This window comes from Populus nigra, chromosome 1 (genome assembly GCF_951802175.1).
Source record: "Populus nigra chromosome 1, ddPopNigr1.1, whole genome shotgun sequence".
Classification (NCBI taxonomy): Eukaryota; Viridiplantae; Streptophyta; class Magnoliopsida; order Malpighiales; family Salicaceae; genus Populus; species Populus nigra.
In genome coordinates, this window is record NC_084852.1 from 40,879,510 (window position 1) to 40,900,481 (window position 20,972).

A 20,972-nucleotide genomic window follows, 5' to 3' on the forward strand; every position below is an offset into this window, starting at 1 on the left:
CAAAATAGTAATCTTTCAAGGAGTTTATACAACTGTTCATTGTTTTCAATGGTTATGAAGCACCCCTTGTTCTTTTATCATTAAATTAAATTAAAAAAAAAAAAAACCTAAACTAAACTAAACCCGGTATCGTGGATCGCCTCACATTTTCACTCACTCTGGAATTTCGCACTTACCTTCCATGAACAAAACTAAATAACTTGGTTTGGGGTAATATTGTCGGCACACAATATTGAAAGGGGTAGATTAAAATACTCTTCAAAGTAAAACTAAAATAATTGGTAGCCCGGGGTGTGTCGGTGACAGGTTGGAAGTGTGGCTCTAATAGTTTTTTTTTTTCTTTTTAAAATACAAAAATTATCTTTTTATTTAATTTTATATCCAATTTAATTCTTATTTTTTTAATCACTATTTATTTTTTATTTATCTTTTTTAAATTAATTTTTTTCTTCAATTTCATCCGTTTTATTTAATTTTTATATAAAATTTGATTCTTATTCTTTTAATTTTTTAATTATTTTTATAATTGAAATTATTTCTAATTTCATCAATTATCATTTAATTTTGATTTATTTTTATGTCAAATTTAATCCCTATTTTTTTAGCATGTAACTAATTATTTAACGTGTGCTTTGCTGTAGATCTTTGCTTTAGATTATATAATTTTTTTAATAAAAAAATAAATATACGAGTTTTTTCAATGTGTTTCTTGTTATAAAAAAAAACCTCTCAATCATAAATTAAAATGCTTTTACAGGCATCTAATTAATTCAATATATGATCTCACAAGTGCACTCACATATGTTTAATAATTCTATTTCTTAGAATAATTTTCTTATTTAATAAAATGAATAGCCGTGTCATAAAAAGTTAAAAAAAATTGTTGTTAACAAAAGTGAATTGAATGAAATTATGAAACTCAACTATAAAAAAACTTAAAGTTGAATGGCAAAACTAGAAAAAAAATTAAAATTAATCTAATTTTGAAGGATAGAATCAGAAAAATAATCTCAAATTAAAAAAATTATCAAAGTAAATTCTACAAATAACAACAAATAAAAAGAACTAAGATAACCTGAGTCATTTTTAAAATTAGTAAAAAAATCCTATAAATAGCAAATAAATAAAAATAACATAGTCTAGTCTTCAATTGAATAAAGTTTAAAGTTCAGAACTAAAATAACATAAGCTTAAAAAAAAAACAAAACAAAACAACCCAAGTGAACCTCCTAAACCTGGGTTAATCTTTAAAACTTGCAACTCGTAAAATTCTATACCTAGACTTAATCAAGAAGCTCAATTTCAAACCAATTTAATATTGAATAATGAAATAAAAAATCAATTTAAAAAAAAATTATCAATATAAAAAAATAACAATCAAAAGAATGAAGATCAAATTTGATAGGAAAAAAACCTGAGAATGAATTTGTAAAAAAAATCAATTTAAAAAATTATCTCAAATCAAACAAATAACAATAAAAAGATTGAGGATCAAATTTAAAAGATGAGAAAATTAAAGAGGGATGAAATTGAAAAAGAATTATGGTTTTATAAATTATTCCAAATAAAATAAATAGTAATAAAAAAATAAGGACCAAATCTTAAGGAATAACAAATTGAAGAACTTCTTTGAAATTCTAAAGGGGCAGATGTGGAAATTATTGAGGAGAGAGAAAAGAAAAGAAAAAGTCACCGACACCAAATCAAACGCACCGCTTCATAACAGAAGGGACATTAAGACGATTCAAATATTGTTGTGTAGTGTGGCGTTTGGTCACCGAATGGCTCTGCACGCGTCGCTTAAAGGGGGCGGGAGCTACCCACGCGTTGGCGTGTGCATTGAATACACCGGCTATTTTTTTTAATAACATTTATATTTGTTAAGTTAAAAAATTGCCCCCTAACCAACCTAAAAAAAAACTATATGAAAATACAAAAATGTCCTTAGATGTAAGCTAAAGAAAATTATACTTTCAAGGGCATTTAAGTCATTTTATTGTCTTAAAAAATTAAAAATGCAAAAACATCATTGTGCATCAACTTTAAAACTTTTTGGATTTATGGGTAGAATATTATTTTACTGTGCATTTAAAATGTGAAAATATTTAATTGCCCCTTTTAAATGTGGTAATAATCAATAGACCCTCATGAAATTACAAAACTACCCCAATAGCAAGTTGTTTAGCTATGTTTTGGAAGGGCAAAATGAGGTTTTCGCTGTGGATGGCTATGGTGAAAACCCCATGCTTTTTAGATTTTGTTGACTAGATTTTTTGCTCGCGCTAAGTTATGGGTCATATCATTTTTTTCTAACCTTGAAAAAAAATTGTAAAGACATACATTGGACGAGACATTTTTAAAATATTAAGACAACAACATATTAGTTCAACTCAGATCAACAATGGTTAACCCGTGAAACCTGTGATCCGGGGTATGAGACCGTGATAATCCTATGGAACCTAGATCGAAACAAAATAGGGAGCCCATTTCTAATCGATCAAATATTAAAGGCTGAAAATTAAAATAAATAAATAAAAAAAGAATAAAAAAGTATACTTAAGCAAACAAAAATATCATAAAGTGAGCATAACATGCTTATATTTAAGCAATTAATTTAATTTAATTCAAAACAAATTCTCTGTTTTAAAAAATAAATTTAACAAAGAATGACAAATAAAAAAACTCGAGATAACTCAAGTCATTTTCAAATTTAGTGGAAAATTTTATGGAAAACAAATAAAGAAATAATGCTAAAATATGAAATTGAAAAAATATGAGTTTAAAAAAAAAAAACAAATGAATTCGGGTGAATCTCTCTAACTTGGGTTAATCTACTAAGTTTGTAACCCATTAAATCGTAGATTAAGGCTTAATAAAGAAGTTCAATTCAATGTTGAAAGATTAAATATGAAAATAAATTATTAATTTAAAAAATTTGCTAAAAAAAAATAGCAATAAAAAATGGAGGATGAAATCATAAAAAAAACCATTTTAAAAATGATCTCAAATAAAATAAATAAAATTTAAAAAAATAAGGATCAAATTTAACATATTAAAAAATTAAAAATGGATTAAATTGAAAAAAAAATTCAAATAAAAAAATCAATTGAAAGAACGAAGACTAAAACCAAAGAAAAAACAATGGAATGACTACTATGAGATGAGATTTTGTAAGATTAGGTGTAGAAATCAAGAAGAGAAAAAAAAAAAAAAAAGATAATCAGCACCAAATCACAAAATTACATTATATATACCGCCTAGCGGATAGGTCCTATCATGATAAATCAGAATGCACCAAGAAAAGTTATTTTTAATCGCTGCTTAAACATAGCTGGATGACTTACTTTTATTTTTTATTTTTATTAATATACAATATTTACCCTAAAACCATATGATAATCGCACAAAAAAATATATATGAAACAATGAATAAGTCTCCTTAGACAAGATATGGAAGTTTTGGTTTTAAAGACAATAAAATTATTACACCATGCATCGGGAAGGGAACTACACATCACGCACCACCTAGTAGAGGAGGCCCTACCATATAAAGGAGACCCCACCATAGCGAATCAAAACACACCATGAAAGGTTATTTTTAGTCGTTGCGTGCGTTGCTTAAACAAAGCAGGACGGCTTACTTACTGACACGTTCAACACATCCGCCAACTTTTATTTCTTTTATTTTTTAAAATACTAAATTTCCCCTTAGATCACATAATAATCACACCAAAAATAAAAAGAACCAAAATGAAACTACGAATAAGCCTATAGAGGCCAGGTAAGCGAACTATTTGCTTGCTGATGAACGAGCTATTTGCTTTAAAATACAAACTTAAGGAAGCATGAATATTCTTCTTTGGGCTTGATAACAACATCTAAAAGTTAAGAGCCGGATTCCTGGCTTATGACAACTGTAGCTGGTTCCCTGGGATCAGTGACCATTGGTGAGCGAACAATTCTCACTAGCACCGTCTACGGGCTTCTTGGCATAAAATCTTCGGTACATGTAGTCGACTTCTGTAAGATAGTATGTTCCTGGAGCCAAAAGACTACAATCCTTGCTTGTCACAAAGTCTTTTGCTCCGTACCTGTGCTCCATTAGGTGCATAGTTTCGACAAATTTCTCGGGAGAAAACTGCACCAGAAGCATAAGTTCAGTGAAATGCATTCAATGACACTGCTCCTTCACAATCTAATTGAGCAGATAAGATATATTCTAACAAGGCCCCTTAACCTTTATTTTTTCTGGATCATTCCAACAATACTAGTATTTCTTAATCATGATTCCATCAAGACCATAAGAAAGTACACTGCACTTAACATAGCGGTTAATGAAGAGTTCCCAGGTTGCAAAGGCCTTTAGATTGCTTATTCAGAAGAGAACAGCTGTGGGGGGGCGGGGGGGCGGGTGGTTGTCAACTGGAGAAACTACAAATTCAAATATTGAGCTACGCGGCGGGCAGATGGATTTGTCGGGTTGTAATGACAGTTGAAATTCATGCTCCCAGAGGCATGATCATGCATAAAGGAGAATGATATATAAGGAACCAATATTTAACCGTTCAAGAAATATATTCAAGATTACCTCGTGCCTTGACTTCAACTTTGTTGGAACATTCATCACAGTGGCAATGTTTGACAAGCTAAACGGTTGTTGACCTTCATGTAGTTGCAATGAGAACATCGTGGCTGTCAAACCACTTCCATATGAGAACAGTATAACCCGCTTGCCTGCCTGCAATAAATCCAAAATATCCTGGTAAGCACTAGCGTCCAATATAAATAAGCTAAGATTAAAGCCATCTTAATGATGAAGTACAAGTGAAGATTTAAAGGCAAGTCTAAAATTAGAAAAGAGAGCAACTACTATTACCAATTCACTATTTTTATTGTGAAGAAGGGATGCAAATGCTGCATAGAGAGATGCGGTATACATGTTGCCAACTTGCTTGGGTATCAAAGTGGTTGGTTGCACCTTTGCTTCAAAAAGAGGCTTTGCAACTTGTTGGGATACCTGTGGATGCATAACATCAAGTGATCAATCAGCAAGATGCTCAAATACCAATAACTAAACAATTCTAAAATGGAATCTTAAGCAATCTTTGCAATTTAGAAGTCTGGAAATGTTCAGCATCATGCATGCTTAGTAATTCAGTAGCTCATCTGTAAGAATTATGCAAGTAAAATCTCCTGCATTTAGCACACTGTTGGCAAAACATCCAAACAAAGATTTGATAAGAATTTGAAAGCAACAGGAGTATCCTTAGAAGTGAGGGCTCAAGAAATTATATGATTTCTTTCTCTTCACTAACTCATTAGTGTCAAAATAGGTACCAGCAACCCTTCTTCTGCAGTGTGGTGGATAAAAAGCAAAAGAAAGAAAGTCTTCACTTTTTTAACAGACAGGGTGGGTTTTAAATGCACCTTCTCAAGATCCCGGCTTTGATAGCTTTCATCACCAGATAAAGTTGAAAATGGTGCCAGTTTCTCTTTAGCACCCTCATCAATTGAGCTGCAAATAATAGCAAATGAAGGTAAGAACTTAATATATCATGCAAATTTTACCAGTTAAAAACCAAAACATATAAAATTCTTCAGGAGTGAAGAAAAGACAGAACCTGGCTTTCCTCACAGAGTCATTGAATACCAACCGAGCAAAGCTTTTCTGTACAAGCTGCAAAAGTTCAACATTCGGAATTAATACAAATGCTGAAAATGTTGGTGATACCACAAAGAGAGCAATGGCAAAAGCAAAATAATAAATTTACCTTGTTATAAGGAGAATGGAATACAAAATAGGCAGCATCAGAAAGAGAGAATTGTTTGCCTGTTGATTTCTCATACCTACACGGAGCAAGATAGCAAGCCTTTTACATCACACACATCACCAGAATCATCAAAAGGTCTACATCATGAAAAAAGCTTTCTGTAGTTAATATATCGTACTTTGCACAGAATGTTTTGTAGCAGGAATCAAGGGCCATGAGGTAGCATGTTTGAGAAAGCTTGCCATCCACAACCTACAATTGCATTTTCCACAGCATGAGGAAAAGGTATCAAGAAACAAGAACAGGCTATAAAGAATTATGGTAGTAAATAGGTTACACAGAAAAGTGAATCAATGTAGAAGAGAAATGGAGTTACCGGATATTCACTAGCAAGGTTGGGCTTATAGAAATCATAGGCATGAGACATGTGACTCCCCCTAAATTTGCTTTCAAAAACAATAGGTGCATCTGGACCGATTAACATGGCAATGGCAGCAGCTCCTCCAGTAGGTCGGGCAGGTCCTTCTGCGTAGACCTGATAAAATAGAAAGAGACCTCCAGTAAGAAAAGGAAACCAGTACATGCTCCAAACCAGTGAGATGGAAAATATGAAGTATCTTAGAAATTCAAATCAATGGTCTTGTTTCCAGAAATAAAATTGATTTTAACATCAACAAGTTCAACTAATTATTAAGAAAAAAGGCGATTTTGAAGCAGTCAAAGGATATTATCATACCGCACTGTCAGTACACACAACAAGCCCATAGCGTCCATCCCATGAGCTACTCTCGACCCAATTGACACAGTTGAATAAAGCTGCAGTTCCTCCATAGCATGCATTAGTTGAGTCAACCCCTTCAATGTCGGTATTTCCACATTTCTGCTTGTTTTTCAAGAAAGAGAATCATGTTACAATAGTGCATGTTATTTTTGCTTCATACAGCTGAGCGATTTTAATTAAATCCAGAAATGACCTTGCAAGTTTATCTATTAGACAAGATAGCTAGTAAAAATGAGTTACACAGATAAGGATCAAACTCCAAATATCAAATTTGGACGCAAGCTACTGGCCATTATGTATGAAATGTAAATTCACACTCACAAGATTTAGCTAAAAGGGTAATTTTGTGATGAAGAAATCATGGTATAGCAAAGCATGTTTCAAGATTTCAAGTTAAATAATCCACAGCATGGTTCCACAAAGTAAACATTCCATCTACAACAAACACTTTAAAGATTCATTCACAGGTCCACGCGACCATAAGAACATTGCAATTATTTCAGATAATCAAATACCTCAAAGATTTGCATCAAGAAGGTCTTGATGGATTTGCTCTTGTCAATAACGGTCTCACTGCCAACTTCTAGGCGACCAATTTGTTTTGGATCAACATTGTACTTCTCGAGAAGTGAACTAACCACTGTCAAACTGAAAATCTCCCAAAATATGTAAACATCATTATCAGCTGTCAAGTTATAAAGCACAACCACGTCTAATAGAAGTTAAGGGATCCTATATCTTGAAAAAACACAAACCTCATTGAGATAACATCTTCCACTTCTGTACAAAATCCCAAGCAATCTTGTCCAAGTCCAATTGTGTATTTCCCTTTGCTTGCACCATCGTGGGTCTCTAAGGCTTCCTGTTTCACATGTACAACCCAAATCACTATATTGAAAAGCCAGAGCAGATTTGCTCTTGCATGTTGCAGAAATAGACAATTAATGAATCTGACCGCCCCCCGCCCCCCCATAATTAAAAGCTTAATTAAGCCCAGATAATTTTTAATTTAGTCTTCCCAAAAACAAATTACACATGAAATTTTAAGAAACAAAATCCAAAACCCCACTATATTTACATTTCCTTATTTTTCTCAGCAACTAAACAGAAACCGATCAAAAACAAACCTCTATTCCAAGTAAAAAAAAAAATGCTAATGAGAAGGAGAATGAGAGATGTAGATAGAGAAATGAAATCTAATCACCTGTTGAACACAGGTAGGAGGGAAGTAGATATCAATAGCGAGAATCCCCACATTCTTTGTCATTCTTGGATTTTCTTTAAATTCCTTAAGGAACAAACAATTCTACAAATCGAGAAACTTCAACCAAAAAAACAAGAACACCAAACCACCAAAACCTCTCTCTTTCTCTATGTATTGCTAAAAAAACAGAGGCTTGGCTTACCTGTTCTCCTGTAAAATATGCTAAAAATGATTATTTGAGAGCAGGGTGAGGAGACTTGCAACAAGGTTACTGGGTTTATATAGACAGGAAGAGAAAAAAACATCTGAAGAAAAAAAGCAATTGTGGGGTCAGGATCTTTCCTTAAAGAAACTTTTGAACATTGATTTTGGATAAAAATTACCACGTTTGCCATTATTGAAATTTATTTTCTTCTTTTCCTTTCTGGATATCCAGGATTGGTCGTAAACGGTGATTGGAGTTGCGGAATTCTTAAAAGTTTGTAGTTTTTTTTAAATTAATTATTTTTTTATGTTTTAGATGTACTAATATAAAAAACATAATTTTAATATATTTTAATAAAATATAATTTTAATCACATTCTCCAACATGCATTTACATGATATTGATATCAATTCAAAGAGTTATGGGATTATTATCACTAAATTTATACTTCATAATAAATCACCAAACAAAAAGGAGATGGGATAGGAAATCCTCTATCTAAAGTTCATGAAACCAAATTAAGATTCTAATTATTAGATATTAATAATAATAAATTCCCTTTTTGTTAAATCTTAAATATAATTTATATTCGAAGTAATAAAAAAATATTGTGGACAAGAGAAAAAATTATCCTAAATTATTAGCAAGAAATGCATCATCTATCGAATTGAAAGAGATATATATGTTTAGATGGAAAGTAATTTATGTTTTTATTAGGTAAAAAAACATGTTTTTTTAATTTTTAAAAGTGTGATTTATATTTAAAAATTATTATATCTTTGAAAAAAAACTATCACACCTCCAAGCCAAACATACTTGTAATCTGAAATTTGCCACCCTAAAAATCAGTGAAAAAGAAGAAAAAACATCACCTAAATATATTGGAATTTTTCATGTGAAATTCTTTTTTCTTCCAACCATTTTGAATCCAGGATTAAAGAATAAAAAAAATAAAAACCCTGCACCTTAAGGGGTAGCCGACAGCCGAGGATCAATTATGGAATCTTATTTAAGATTTGGAGTTACTAACGGTGGACACTTTCCCAAGTTCTGGGACCATCACGTGCCTTCTGTTCCTTGTTCTTCGTTTTACACGTTAGCTGGCGTGGTTTTTATTGTTTTTTTTTTTTTTCTCATCCTCTGTTTTAATTTCTTAAACTAAATGTTTCATGTTCCCCTCCATTGAGATTTTTATTAAATAAAGAAATATCATATACACTGCAGTCAGATATTATTTACTGTACTCGACTAGCACTCACCATAAGAGAAAAATATATGTTGGTGTTGTGAATATATTTTAGATACTATGATTTTTTTTAATTGAAAACAAAAGATATTTATGTTTAGTCGAATAATTTAAAAAATATATAAACTAATAAATTTAAAAAAAAAATTAATTAAGTGAAAAAATAATCTTCCTACTTGAAGTAAGGGATAGATATCTCCACGTGTAAAAATTGTACTTAAGTGTCTATTTTATTTTAGAAGGTAATTATGGTTGGTAAGAAAAGGTAACTTTTATTTTTATAAATAAAGCTGTCTTAACTCATCTTTTACTTTCAATTTTTCCATGCATTTTAAAAAATAAAAAAAATAATAATGATAATATATTTTCAATGAAATTCAATAAATTTCCGCCATTTTATAATTTTTTCTATTTATGTGTGTGTGTGTTTATTTTTTACATGACATGATAGAAAAATAAGAAATTTGAAATGAGAAGCAAGAAAAAAAAAGGAAAATGTGATGACCGAAGACTAAATAATACAAGGAGAGATCAAGTTAAATGTAGAAAATAAAAAGAGAATTACTGTAGAACCATACATTTAAAAGCAATATACTCAATAAAAATAAATAAAAATAATAGAGATTAGAAAAACAAAGAGAGGGCGAGCATTTATATTTCATATCATATTGTAAATATAGTTGTACTATAACATCATCTCAATAATACTTATATTTATAGTCTAATGTATATTAATATTTGTGAGTCTAAAAATCATTAAAAGATGAGAAGTTCAAATAAACTTAGAGATAATGAATAAATATAAAGATAAAAAGATGGAAGAATGCAAACAAACATCCACTTATAATGTATGATTTCATAACCAGAATCAAGTTAAGATTTGAACAATTATATAAAAGAAAATCATATCAATAAGAAGGAGATGAAGTAAAATATTCCAATATTAATTTTAGAAAGGAGCCCAAACAATATAATATAAGAAAACCTAACACATATAAATTGTGTTTGGTTACTATTCCGAGATGGAATAGATAGGGACAATGAATACAGAACAGAAAAGAGATGGAGATAAAATTATGTTTGATAATAATATACAAGATAAAATAATTCTCTCTTTATATCTTGTTTGGTTGTAATAGACAAGATAAGATAAATATGAAAAAAAATATTTTACCTTTGATATGTATTGTTGTCAAACTTACATATTTTTTAAAAATAATTAGATATTATTTTTATACTTTAGTTTATATTGAGTGTTGAAATTAATAATATTATAATACTTCTAATTATAAAACTAGAATTGGCCTGACAGGTTGACTAACAAATCCTAAATTATTAACAAACTTAAAAAATATAAATAAAATAATAATTCTTGAATAATGAAGAATTAATTAATTAATTTTATTAGACTATCAGGACTGAGTTATAATTAACTCAATAAAAAAACTTAGTTGAAAAAACAATCTTTAAGATGTTAAACAAAAGGCCTAGCATATTACATGTATGATAATATAAAAAAAATGAAAAATCACAAAACACATGTGTGTCAGAAATGCAAACCCATTTTCTTTTTTACCAAAGAGTGTCCTCTCAGCAACTAGTTTAAAAACAATTAAATTGTTTCTTAACTTTTAATTTAAAGAAAATTTATAAATATGTTTGATTGAAAGTAATTTTTAATTTGAATTAAAATCTTGATTAAAAAATTAAGTCAAAACTATACTATAACAAACAGTTAATTTTTTAAAATTTTAACTTTTAATTTATAGATTCTAATGTATGCTCTATTGTTTTTCAAAAAAAGTTATTTCAAGTCATTTTTATAAAATATATTTCAAATTTAAAATTATTTTTGTCATAAATTATTTTTATAAAAAAAACTTTTTTCATGACACAAATTAAAAAAAATATACTTGTTTTCATAAATGAGGTCAAATATAGTATAAATTGTTGAGTGTCCATGCCATAATAGCTTATGTGAGCAGATTAATTCCCACGTGTAAATAGTATTGTTAATAAGTGCAATTTCAGGGCACAATCACTCTAGGGTTGGTTTTAATTGCAAAATAAATGAGTTGATTAGAACCGATTGAAATTGTGGTATTTTCTGTCTTTGAATGCTTTAAAAAAGTGTATTGGTCTTAAAAATATATTAAATTAATATTTATTAGTCATTTTTTTATGATTTTGATTTAAAAAATAAAAAAAATTATTTTAATATATTTTCAATTAAAAAACACTTTATAAGTTTATATTCCAACATCAAATGTCCCTTTAAAAATTTCAATGCCTCATTTGTTGAATGCATTCTAGCTAGTTGGCTGATGACGCAATCCTCTCTCACTCTCTCTCTCTCTCTCTCTCTCTCTATATATATATATATATATATATATATATATATATATTGAATTATACTGTAATTAAAATACATACTAATAATTTAAATTCTAGAAAAAAATGTAGTGCTCCAGTGAAAATTTACCTTTCTTATTCATGTGTTTCTTTTTTGTTTTGATAAAAAAAAATCATGTAGCTTGGTTTTTTTGAATAAAAACTTAAAGCAAATAAAATAAATATTTATAGGAATTTTAATGATTTAAATTAAGAAGAAAACCTTTAATTAAAACTTTCTTTCCTTATTCATGTATTTCTTTTTTATTTTTATATAAAATTTTTTTATTAGAAGCATGGTTTTTTAAATAAAAAATTATCATAATCTAAAAGGCACTTTTCAATAATAAAAAAATGCATTTATAAGTTTTTTATTCTCATTGATATTCATAAACAATTTTTATAAAAACTTCAACATATTAAGTTCATATAAAATTATTTATAGAATAATTGTTAATGTTACTTCAAAAAGTTTTAATCTTATTTGAAAATTATAGTATAACCAAAATATTTTTCTAAACTTTATATTTTTTGTGACTTTCTATTTTCTCTTTTAATATCCAGAAACTAAAATATATATAAAAAATTCATAATTGAAATGAAATACACACACATACAATAATGCACAATACAATCCACAATATTTTTTTTTAGATACATGGGAGATAGTTGTGATAATCTCATATCACATATCATCGATGTGAGATATTACAAGCTATATATTGGGAACACACACATATTAAGATTTAGAGCTAGCATTAAAGCCTTAATGGTTTCTCTCATAACAAGATTTATTAGTTATTATTAGATTAATTAAGAAGTAAAGTAAAATTTATTTATTTAGTATTCAATGACTTTTTTTTGTCTTTTCGACATGATTTTTAGTTATAATCAAATTGACTAAGAGGAAATTTAATATTTTACTAAATACAAAATATAATTTAAAAATCAAAACTGGTTGACGCATGCATTGCACACATTAGTGTGTGCATTGTTATACTATATTCAGGTGGCGTGTGCCGGTGACAAAAAAAGGCATCCCTTGATGTTTTTGGAATTATGACCCAATCTTTTTTCCTTTTCTTTTCTCTCTTCTTCTTATTTTTCATGTCTAACTTTTCAAATTTTCAAACAGTTGTTACTAAAAGAAATTTATAAAATTATATTTTTTTTTCAATTCAATCCTCATTCAATTTTCTCATCTGTTAGATTTGGTTTCTAATCTTTTGATTGTAATTTGTTATATTTGAGATAATTTTTAAAAATAATTTTTTTATAATTTTATCCTTCAATTGTTTTCATATGAGATTTAGTCTTCATTCTTTTAATTGCAATATTTTAGAAGATTAACCCATGTTTAGAAGATTTGCCCGAATGTGCTTGTTTCTCTTTTTTTTTTTTTTTAGTTTCATTCTTCAATATCTATTTAATTGTATACTAGGCTCTATTATATTTTTATTTGTTTTTATAGATTTTTTCACTAATTTTAAAAATAACTCGAGTTATCTCGGGTCTTTTTATTTTTTTTATTTGTTAAATTTAGTTTTTAAAAGAAATTTATTTATTATATTATTAAATTAACAAAGATTATTAGATTTAATCAAGTCAATGACCTGGGTTTTATATTTCTTTTATTTATTTAAAAACATTACCATTATCTGAGCATTTTTTTTACATTAAAAAAAAATTTAGTCCAACTTGCCACATAGCACATGATACAAATCTAGCAATGTATCTACAAGGCTTTTGATATTAATGAAATATTATTTTTCAATCTTAGAAAAATAAAGATATGTTATTATACACGGAGGAAAATTGTTCGTACAATGTTTTGATCAAGTAAATAAAGCATTCCATCGGTTGTATTGTATGGAACAAATTTTATGTGGCTGGAATAAACTAAATTAATTTTCCTTTTGAAATTTGAATTACCTTGGAAATTTACCCTAGCTCTCAGTTGTCTTATTAAAACTCTTCTGTAACTATCTAGGTGGTAGTCGAATGATAAGAGTTTGGAACCAAGAGATTTGCTCCTTCTATAATCTCAGGTTCGAGCTCTGTAGTTGCTTATATGATGGCCACTGGAGGTTTACATGGTCGTTAACTTCAGGGCCTGTGGGATTAGTAGAGGTACGCGCGAACTGACCCGGACATCCACATTAAACTAAAAAAAAAAAACTCTTCTGTTCTTTGATTGTTTTTTTATTTAACTGAAATGGTATTCATTTTTTTTTGTTTTCAATAGAATATTTAATGAATCTTAAACTATGTAATAGAAATATTTTTCCTCTATCAATTTATTTATCTATATAACTCTTTTCAGAATTCAAATCTAAAATCTTTAACTAAAAATCTCAAAATCTGAAAATATTCGACAATACATTTAAAATACCAACGTTTATAAAATGCCCATGCAGTATTTGACTTCTCTACTAATGACAAGACCTTGTTGTTTTTCCAGGTTGGTTGGAAAACAAACGACGGGAAGTTCGGGCTGTGTACCAAATAGGACCATTTCTTATTACCAAAAACAAAGGACCATTTCCTCACCTAACTTACATGTTTGTTTTGACGGACATGTCGGCAGCTGACTTGGTTGGTTAAGCACGGAGGGTTGGATTTATTATCACGTCAAATTTTGTTAACCGGATTAAGTTATTGGGACAGCAAGGGTAATTAACTTTGTCGTGTGCAATAATGATCTTTGTTTCTTGATTTGGAGGCTTATTTGATATGATAGGAAGGGATTATTATTACTGTCATAGCAATTGTTTTTTAATGTGATTTTATTTTTAGAAATATATTAATATAATATATATATTTTTATATTTTTTTCAACATTGAAAAATTAAAACAATTTCTAAACATTAAAATAATAATTTTAAATAAAAAAATTAATTTTTTTTTATAAACAACTGGCTAGCCAGGCTGCGAAAGGGGTCCTTAAATTACTCACAAGGGATAGCATTCTCTTCTCTTATGACTGGTCTAATTTCAAACATGACTGCCTCTTATATTAAACTCCAAATTATTTTATCAATTCAATTAATCATGCACATGTCAGGGCGAAGAGTCTTTTTAAAAAACTAAAAAATATTTTAAAATAAAAAAAATTCAAAAATTTTGACGGATATTATTTAACCACAGTTCCAAAAACCTGGTTACACGGGAGGTTGTGGTGTTCGGTTAATTTGCATCCTCCGTGGACACGACGGAAAAGAGCAGTCTAATACAAGACACAATTTTTTATGAAAATCCCATTATCTGCGAACGAATGAGTTTCATTACACACAATTTCCAACACGGTAATTTCCTATCTCTCTTGTCCGAAACGCAATACATAAAATAATAATAATAATAATAATAATAATAATAAATTGGAGAATGAGAACTATATGTGCATGTGTGCTTACCTACTCTTATCCCTTTCTATAGATGATGGTCCTTTGCCTAAGTTTATACACACAATTCATTCCCACCTATCTCATTAATTATTAATGCAAAATAATTCAGGGGAAGTGACCTTTCCCTACTCACGAGTCATTGTTGACTTGTACATTGTTTTTTTCTTTTTTAATATATATATATATATATATATATATATATATAATTTCATAATTTAATAGTTTAATTGGTCAAATCAAGGGCTTAATTGTGAGAAAATTAAAATTTAATAGCCAATTAAAAATTTGACTAGAGAAATTCAAAACCAAATACCAAATCATAAAAGACATGGGACTTTATGGGCTGAAATTAACAAAATCAGGAGATAAATTGAAGAAAATTAAAAGTTTAATGGTTAATTGAGGGTTAAATCTCATAAATTAGAAACCAAAAATCAAAACGATAAAGGACGTTTCCTCATTGAACATTTGGAGATAGACCACAATAATTTTATCTTTTCATTGTGTGATAACAAAAAGCTTTACGACTTTTTTTTGGATGGAATGTTAGTGTTGAAGTGAGAAATAAATTTGGAGCTAAGATATTGAAAGTGAAAGATAAAGCCAGGCTCTGGATCGTGGCACTACACATGTGCAATCCATGAAGTTTTGTTAGAAAATTACACATAGCATTATTATCTTGTGTGACAAGCTTTAAGATATTAATTTCTTATATTTTACTTGTTTATGGGAGTTTGTGAGTCTTTTATAACTGTTTAAGCTGATCTTTGTGGTGATGTAATCTTTGAAGAGTCAAGTGTATAATATTTTTTGATAAAGTAAAGATTCTCTCATTTAATGACTTGATATGGGTTGTGTTTTAACTTACAAGCTCGTGAAGTTACAAAGCTCGTCTTACATCTAAATATTTTTCTAGTGTGTGAATGAGATTTAGATAGAGATCGATGATGACATCATCGATTGTTTGGATCATCTTGCATGAGAACAATATGTGTAACTCTCTTTAAGTTTAAGAGTTCAAGAATCACTCGCTTGCATGCCATTTTTACTCTATCTCTTTAAAAAACTGGAGTTATCTGTGTGCAATTAGTGTATATATAAAGGCTCATTATTGTATAGTTAAAGCAATAAAGGTTACCGTTTGAGCTGAACGAACAACGAGATTTTGTTTTTTACAAATACATTTACACACATGTGTGTATCAATATACATCTAAACCATTGACAAAAGCTACTCCCCTCATGTACAAATAGTTTTTATTTGATAAAAGGGAAAGAAAAATACAAATATTTTTCCAACCAAGACACAGGGAGCAGGAGCATTACAGTGGCACACTGGCATTTCATGTCAAAGAGTATGGTACGTTGACCAAAAAAAAGCTTGAATATTTAACGTGATCCACATCAATAGCTACGTAACCTTCTGAGCTCTATCAATATACAATTATGTGCCGAGGGAATAAATATATACAGTAAATTGTTTGAAGTATACAGAAAGATAAATAATCTGGTTTCACGCCCCACCTTAAATTAAAAGCCTTTCTTTTGATGCAGAAATCAAAGAAGGACTTCCTTCTTTTTGATTTTGGTACTACTTTGCCTTTAGTCTCAAGCGCACAAGTGTTCTCTGCTTTTTTCTTTTATTATAAGCTAAGAGCAGCTTCTCCCTTAAACCTCAGACAGCTCAAGCCCAATAATAGCCTTCAATCCTCAAGTCAGAGCCTGATTTTATTTGAGCTAATTTGTTGCCCCAAGTCCTTCTAGTTAGGCCCATTTTAAATTGAGTGGACGAAGTAATTTCTTTTTATTGCCGTGGTGAGTTTCCCTGTCAATGCTCAATGCAATGCTGCACCCTGAAATCTGAATCGAGGAAATGCCTTTTTTTATCTCTTGCTTTATTTTTCTTCTTCATTAAATATCGTAGTGAGCACTGACAGGGAAACTCACCACGGCTAGAGATAAATGAGTTGCAACTTGCAAGCAAAGATTCCGAATCAAAATGGATGATTTTCTGGAAGTTTTGTAAAGAAGTGGAACTTTTGTTGCAAATCTGTGATAACTTTCCTTTGGCCATCTTAAAACAAGTTTGGTATTCTTTGAGTAGTCTTTGTGGGGCTCCTCTGCCATAAGTGAAGTGTTAAATGATCAAATGCATGTTGAAGGAGTGCACTATGCGTTTTTGAGCCAATTCTTTTGGAAGAATCTGCAAAAAAAATATTTGTTTGGTTGTCTTAAAATAAGTTTGATATTCTTTGAATAGTCTTTGTGGGGCTGCTCTGCCATAAATGAAGTGTTAATTAATGATCAGATGCATTCTTAGAAATATGAGTTCCTCATCAGCTTTTTCTTTGGGCCAGTAAGAGCTGCTTTATCAACGGGCAGCCTATAAGTTTCCATACATGGACAGCAAACAAAACTCATAATCCAGTATCATTATATATTAAGCAGTTACCAGGCAGAATCTGGTCTGTAATACTTGTACGTGAAGGCAAGTTTGTACACCTGCAAAATGTTTTGGAAACACTTGTTGATACATATTCCAGTATGTTAGATGATGTCATGCAGATCCCAGCCCCTCACTGCAGTTCAATATTGTGAGGAGGGCACCGAATGGTTGCTAATTTATGGAATCATTTACATAAGATTTAAGAACCAGTTTATTGGATGCTGTAGGTCCCAGCAGTGATACATAACACAGTAGTGACTCAAGTAGTCTATGCAGCTGCTGAACCAAAATGGATTCAATATGAATGTTTCTCATACGTCAGTTAAACATATGTCTGAGTGCGTGTGCATGCTACTTACTGTTTCCCTTTTCTGTGATGTAGCGATACATTTAGTCAGGATGTCTTTTATTTTACTATAAGCAAATTGTGTTGCAACAAGATGAAGTATTCAATTTATATTACAGTGCTAGGATGCTTTTCATAGCAATGATTTTATTTTATTAATGTTGAATTTCCATTTCATTTGAAGTTTCCTTTCCTTTTCTGTGACAGTTTCTTTGTTTTTTATTTCATTATCTTGGAGACCACTTTAAGAGATCTAATTTCACCATATTCGAATGTAATGAAGGTGTTTACATGTCTCCGAGGTATACTTTTATTCTGCCACTATATTAACGCAATGTAATAATGTGTTTGTTACATTAAGAAGTCAATTACAATAATATATATATATTTTTTTGATAATTCGGGGTGTCTGGGCCAGCTTACACACACCACAATTAATCCCCGGACTCACTGAACACCTTGCAAACTCAATAGTCAAATAAAATACCATGGAGGTAACAAACATGCACGCTAAGTCGAACCAAGGTGACAGAGACAAGGAAAATCTTGCCTCTACCGCTGCGCTGGGCTAGAAGCCCTGGTGCCAATTATGATAATATTAAAGAATAAAACAATAATTGCAAACTAAACCTCTATTGTCATCTGATTAAGAGCTGTATATCTCCACCTCTCTTTCTGCACAAAGTCTGCATCCAGGAACCGTGAAACAAATGCCCAGAGTTTGTAAACGTCCTCGAAATTTGTCAGGAACCCGAGGGCAGCTGTGACAACAGAAATTCCTGAATAAAGTTTATCTCTCTTCCCATTTAAAACTGTTCCTCCTTCACTTGTTCTTGTCTCTAATATCTGCTCCCTCTCGTTTTCATACTTGTTTGAGAAGAAAATGTGGTGCAAAAATCCACAACTTAAAGAAATGTTATTTCGATCAGCAAGCTTCTGTACAATGGCAGGATCTATCCTTTCTCCTTTCCAGTCAAATACGTTGAATGCCACTGCTGGTCCTCGATCAAATTTTACCTTTGGTCCATAGATTCTGACTAGGGGATGCCCATTTTCTGAATGTGGATGTTGAAGACTCGTTAATGCATTTACCAACCAGTTGATGAGGTACCTTGCTCTGGTACTGATTGATATCAGGCCCAATGAATCTGCATGATCCAAGCCTCTACATTCAAGATATGAATACCCACTTCCACTGCTAGCAATGATTTGGGATTGGGAGGATTCAAATGATGCCACTGATACCTCAATTTCTGGTGCTTTGTGTTTTACTGAAACCTCTTTGGTTTCTTGCAGTTCAGAAGTTTTCTCACTTGTCTGCTGCCTGGACATAGGACCTGAGGAGGAGCCTTGCAAACCATCATCATCATGTAACTCTTGTTTCGCTCTTTCTTCAGTTTCTGTGTCGTCATTAGCTGACTCTTCTGAAATTTGAGAAGGTCGCCTAGCTGGGACAAGCCTCACTAAGCCTGCACTAGCTGAATCCTTTATAACTGAAGAACTGGATTTCTTTACAAATAGACAGCCAAAACCAGATGGGTTTTCACCAAAAACCTTGAAAAAAGAGCAGATAAGAAAATCTGGCTTAAAGAGGGAGAGGCCCAGGGTCTCCATATCCTTGGGACCCAAGCCACAAGCATCAAGCAAGACATGCCATCCATTTTCCCGAGCCATGTTCATCCAGAGGTATGAATACCTAGCTCCTGTCATCCTTGATTGAAGTGGGAAAACAAATAGTCCCCTCCTATTCTTCCTTTTACGTCTTACCTTCTCTAGCAACTTCCCTGAATGTATTCTTAAACTCTTCCATGAGAATTCAGCTGACATGACCCGTGCTCCTCTGTTCTTGGAACTTTCTATCATGATTTTCACTGCCTCGTTCTCATGGTCGTATACTGTAAGAAGGTTGTGATTTGACTGAAATGGATAAGAGTCTGCAAGAAGTTTGAATGCGGATGACTGGTTGGCCGTGAAAACCATCGAGTAATCATCTTCAGAGAGATTCATTAATGCCATAATTCTTTTCTGTATCTTGCATTCCAGTTCCGATTCTTGGCAACCATACTGTATTTGAGAATGTAAGTTTGCTGCCTTGTAGGAAATGCCAAAGAAGGGCGTTTCTAAACTTGAGGAATATTGCCGTAATGGAAGGGAAGAAGATGATGTTGAGGCAACTGTAGCTTCCCGAGAGTAACTTCGTTGCTGAGAGTATGAGAAGAGGCCATGGCCAATATAATCAAGACAAACATGGTTGGACAGGGAGAGATGGTAGTATTCTTGTTCTCGGATTTTGTCAGCCTGATCAGTCTGAGAATACAGTGGAAATGCTTTGGTGAAATAGGAGAATGATTCTTGCAATGAAGGGAAGGACTCATGATTGGTGAATTGAGAGTTTGGATACATCGATGACGCCATGGCAACTTCAAAATCATGGCGGGATGAAGCAGCAGTGGTTATGGATGTTGAACTCTGGGGCTCAAGAATCCCAAGAAAAGGCAATTGAAATAAATTATGGAAGCAGGCCTGTGAGGCCTCTCCAGTGCAAGGTGAATGCATCTCCTTTTCTCCTTCCTTTTCTTTCCACACCAGATTTATTGTTCGTGTTTTTCTCCCTCTATTAACTTCACATTTGATTTTTTCCAATCAATACAAATCATTGGGCATTTTCTGTTGTTTAGGTTGGAAAAGTCAGATAGTGGGTTTCCTGGTCGTTGGGGCAGTCCACCCTGTCTTTCGTTTTGCACGAAATTACCCTTGTTTTTCCTTAACCACGAATGTGGAATCTAACTTAGTGTCCTACACTATCAGCTTGCTTTGTTTTTAGACTTTTCAAGTGCGAAAAAGCTGTAATATATGACCTTTCGCATGCTCTGTGATTTAAGGCCCTGTCTACCTGAAAAAAAAAAAAAAAACTCAGATGTCCAGTTCAATCTTGTCTTGATCCTTTACCTCATCACATTGATCTCAAATTTATTTAATTTAATGCCCACTCCCCCAAAAAATGAAGTGGTTGTAATACTTTTCGAATGGATAAAAAAGCTACATTTAGTTAACATTTGAAATACAAGCAGAAAGGGGATCATTTAGTGTTGTGGGGATCCAAAACAAGCAGAAAGGGGCAGGGGAAAATCTTGAAGTGGCCGGCATTATCTATCTAGGTTTCAAGTTTCTTCGGAATGA

General features: G+C 31.1%; 2 protein-coding genes across 3 annotated transcripts; both read right to left on the reverse strand.

Moving 5' to 3' along the window:
• Positions 1-3,660: 3,660 nt before the first annotated feature.
• LOC133680999 (hydroxymethylglutaryl-CoA synthase-like) lies at positions 3,661-8,034 on the reverse strand. 2 transcript variants are annotated; one of them, XM_062104079.1, is made up of 13 exons: positions 7,958-8,034; positions 7,756-7,857; positions 7,307-7,413; positions 7,067-7,199; positions 6,507-6,650; positions 6,147-6,305; positions 5,949-6,022; positions 5,771-5,846; positions 5,621-5,676; positions 5,427-5,514; positions 4,876-5,016; positions 4,588-4,737; positions 3,661-4,137 (listed from the first exon to the last, which is right to left on the reverse strand). In XM_062104079.1, the coding sequence occupies exons 2-13, from the start codon at positions 7,816-7,818 to the stop codon at positions 3,934-3,936; spliced, it is 1,395 nt and encodes a 464-aa protein (XP_061960063.1). In that variant the 5' UTR covers positions 7,819-7,857; positions 7,958-8,034; the 3' UTR covers positions 3,661-3,933. The 2 variants fall into 2 exon arrangements, with proteins under 2 accessions (XP_061960063.1, XP_061960062.1); XM_062104078.1 differs by having other exon boundaries at positions 7,756-8,021.
• Positions 8,035-18,097: 10,063 nt separating this feature from the next.
• LOC133681096 (uncharacterized) lies at positions 18,098-20,580 on the reverse strand. Its single transcript, XM_062104193.1, has one exon. It carries the CDS (start codon positions 20,346-20,348, stop codon positions 18,417-18,419), a length of 1,932 nt encoding a protein of 643 aa, XP_061960177.1. The 5' UTR covers positions 20,349-20,580; the 3' UTR covers positions 18,098-18,416.
• Between the last annotated feature and the right edge of the window lie 392 nt (positions 20,581-20,972).

Excerpts from the sequence above, each read along its gene's own strand:
- LOC133680999 (XM_062104079.1), bottom strand. The coding sequence starts at position 7,818 with ATGACAAAGAATGTGGGGATTCTCGCTATTGATATCTACTTCCCTCCT. Across the intron at positions 6,651-7,066 it reads TCTTGATGCAAATCTTTGAG|AAATGTGGAAATACCGACAT; the intron begins GTATTTGATTAT and ends AAAAACAAGCAG. Across the intron at positions 4,738-4,875 it reads ACAATAAAAATAGTGAATTG|GCAGGCAAGCGGGTTATACT; the intron begins GTAATAGTAGTT and ends GATTTATTGCAG.
- LOC133681096 (XM_062104193.1), bottom strand. The coding sequence starts at position 20,348 with ATGCATTCACCTTGCACTGGAGAGGCCTCACAGGCCTGCTTCCATAAT.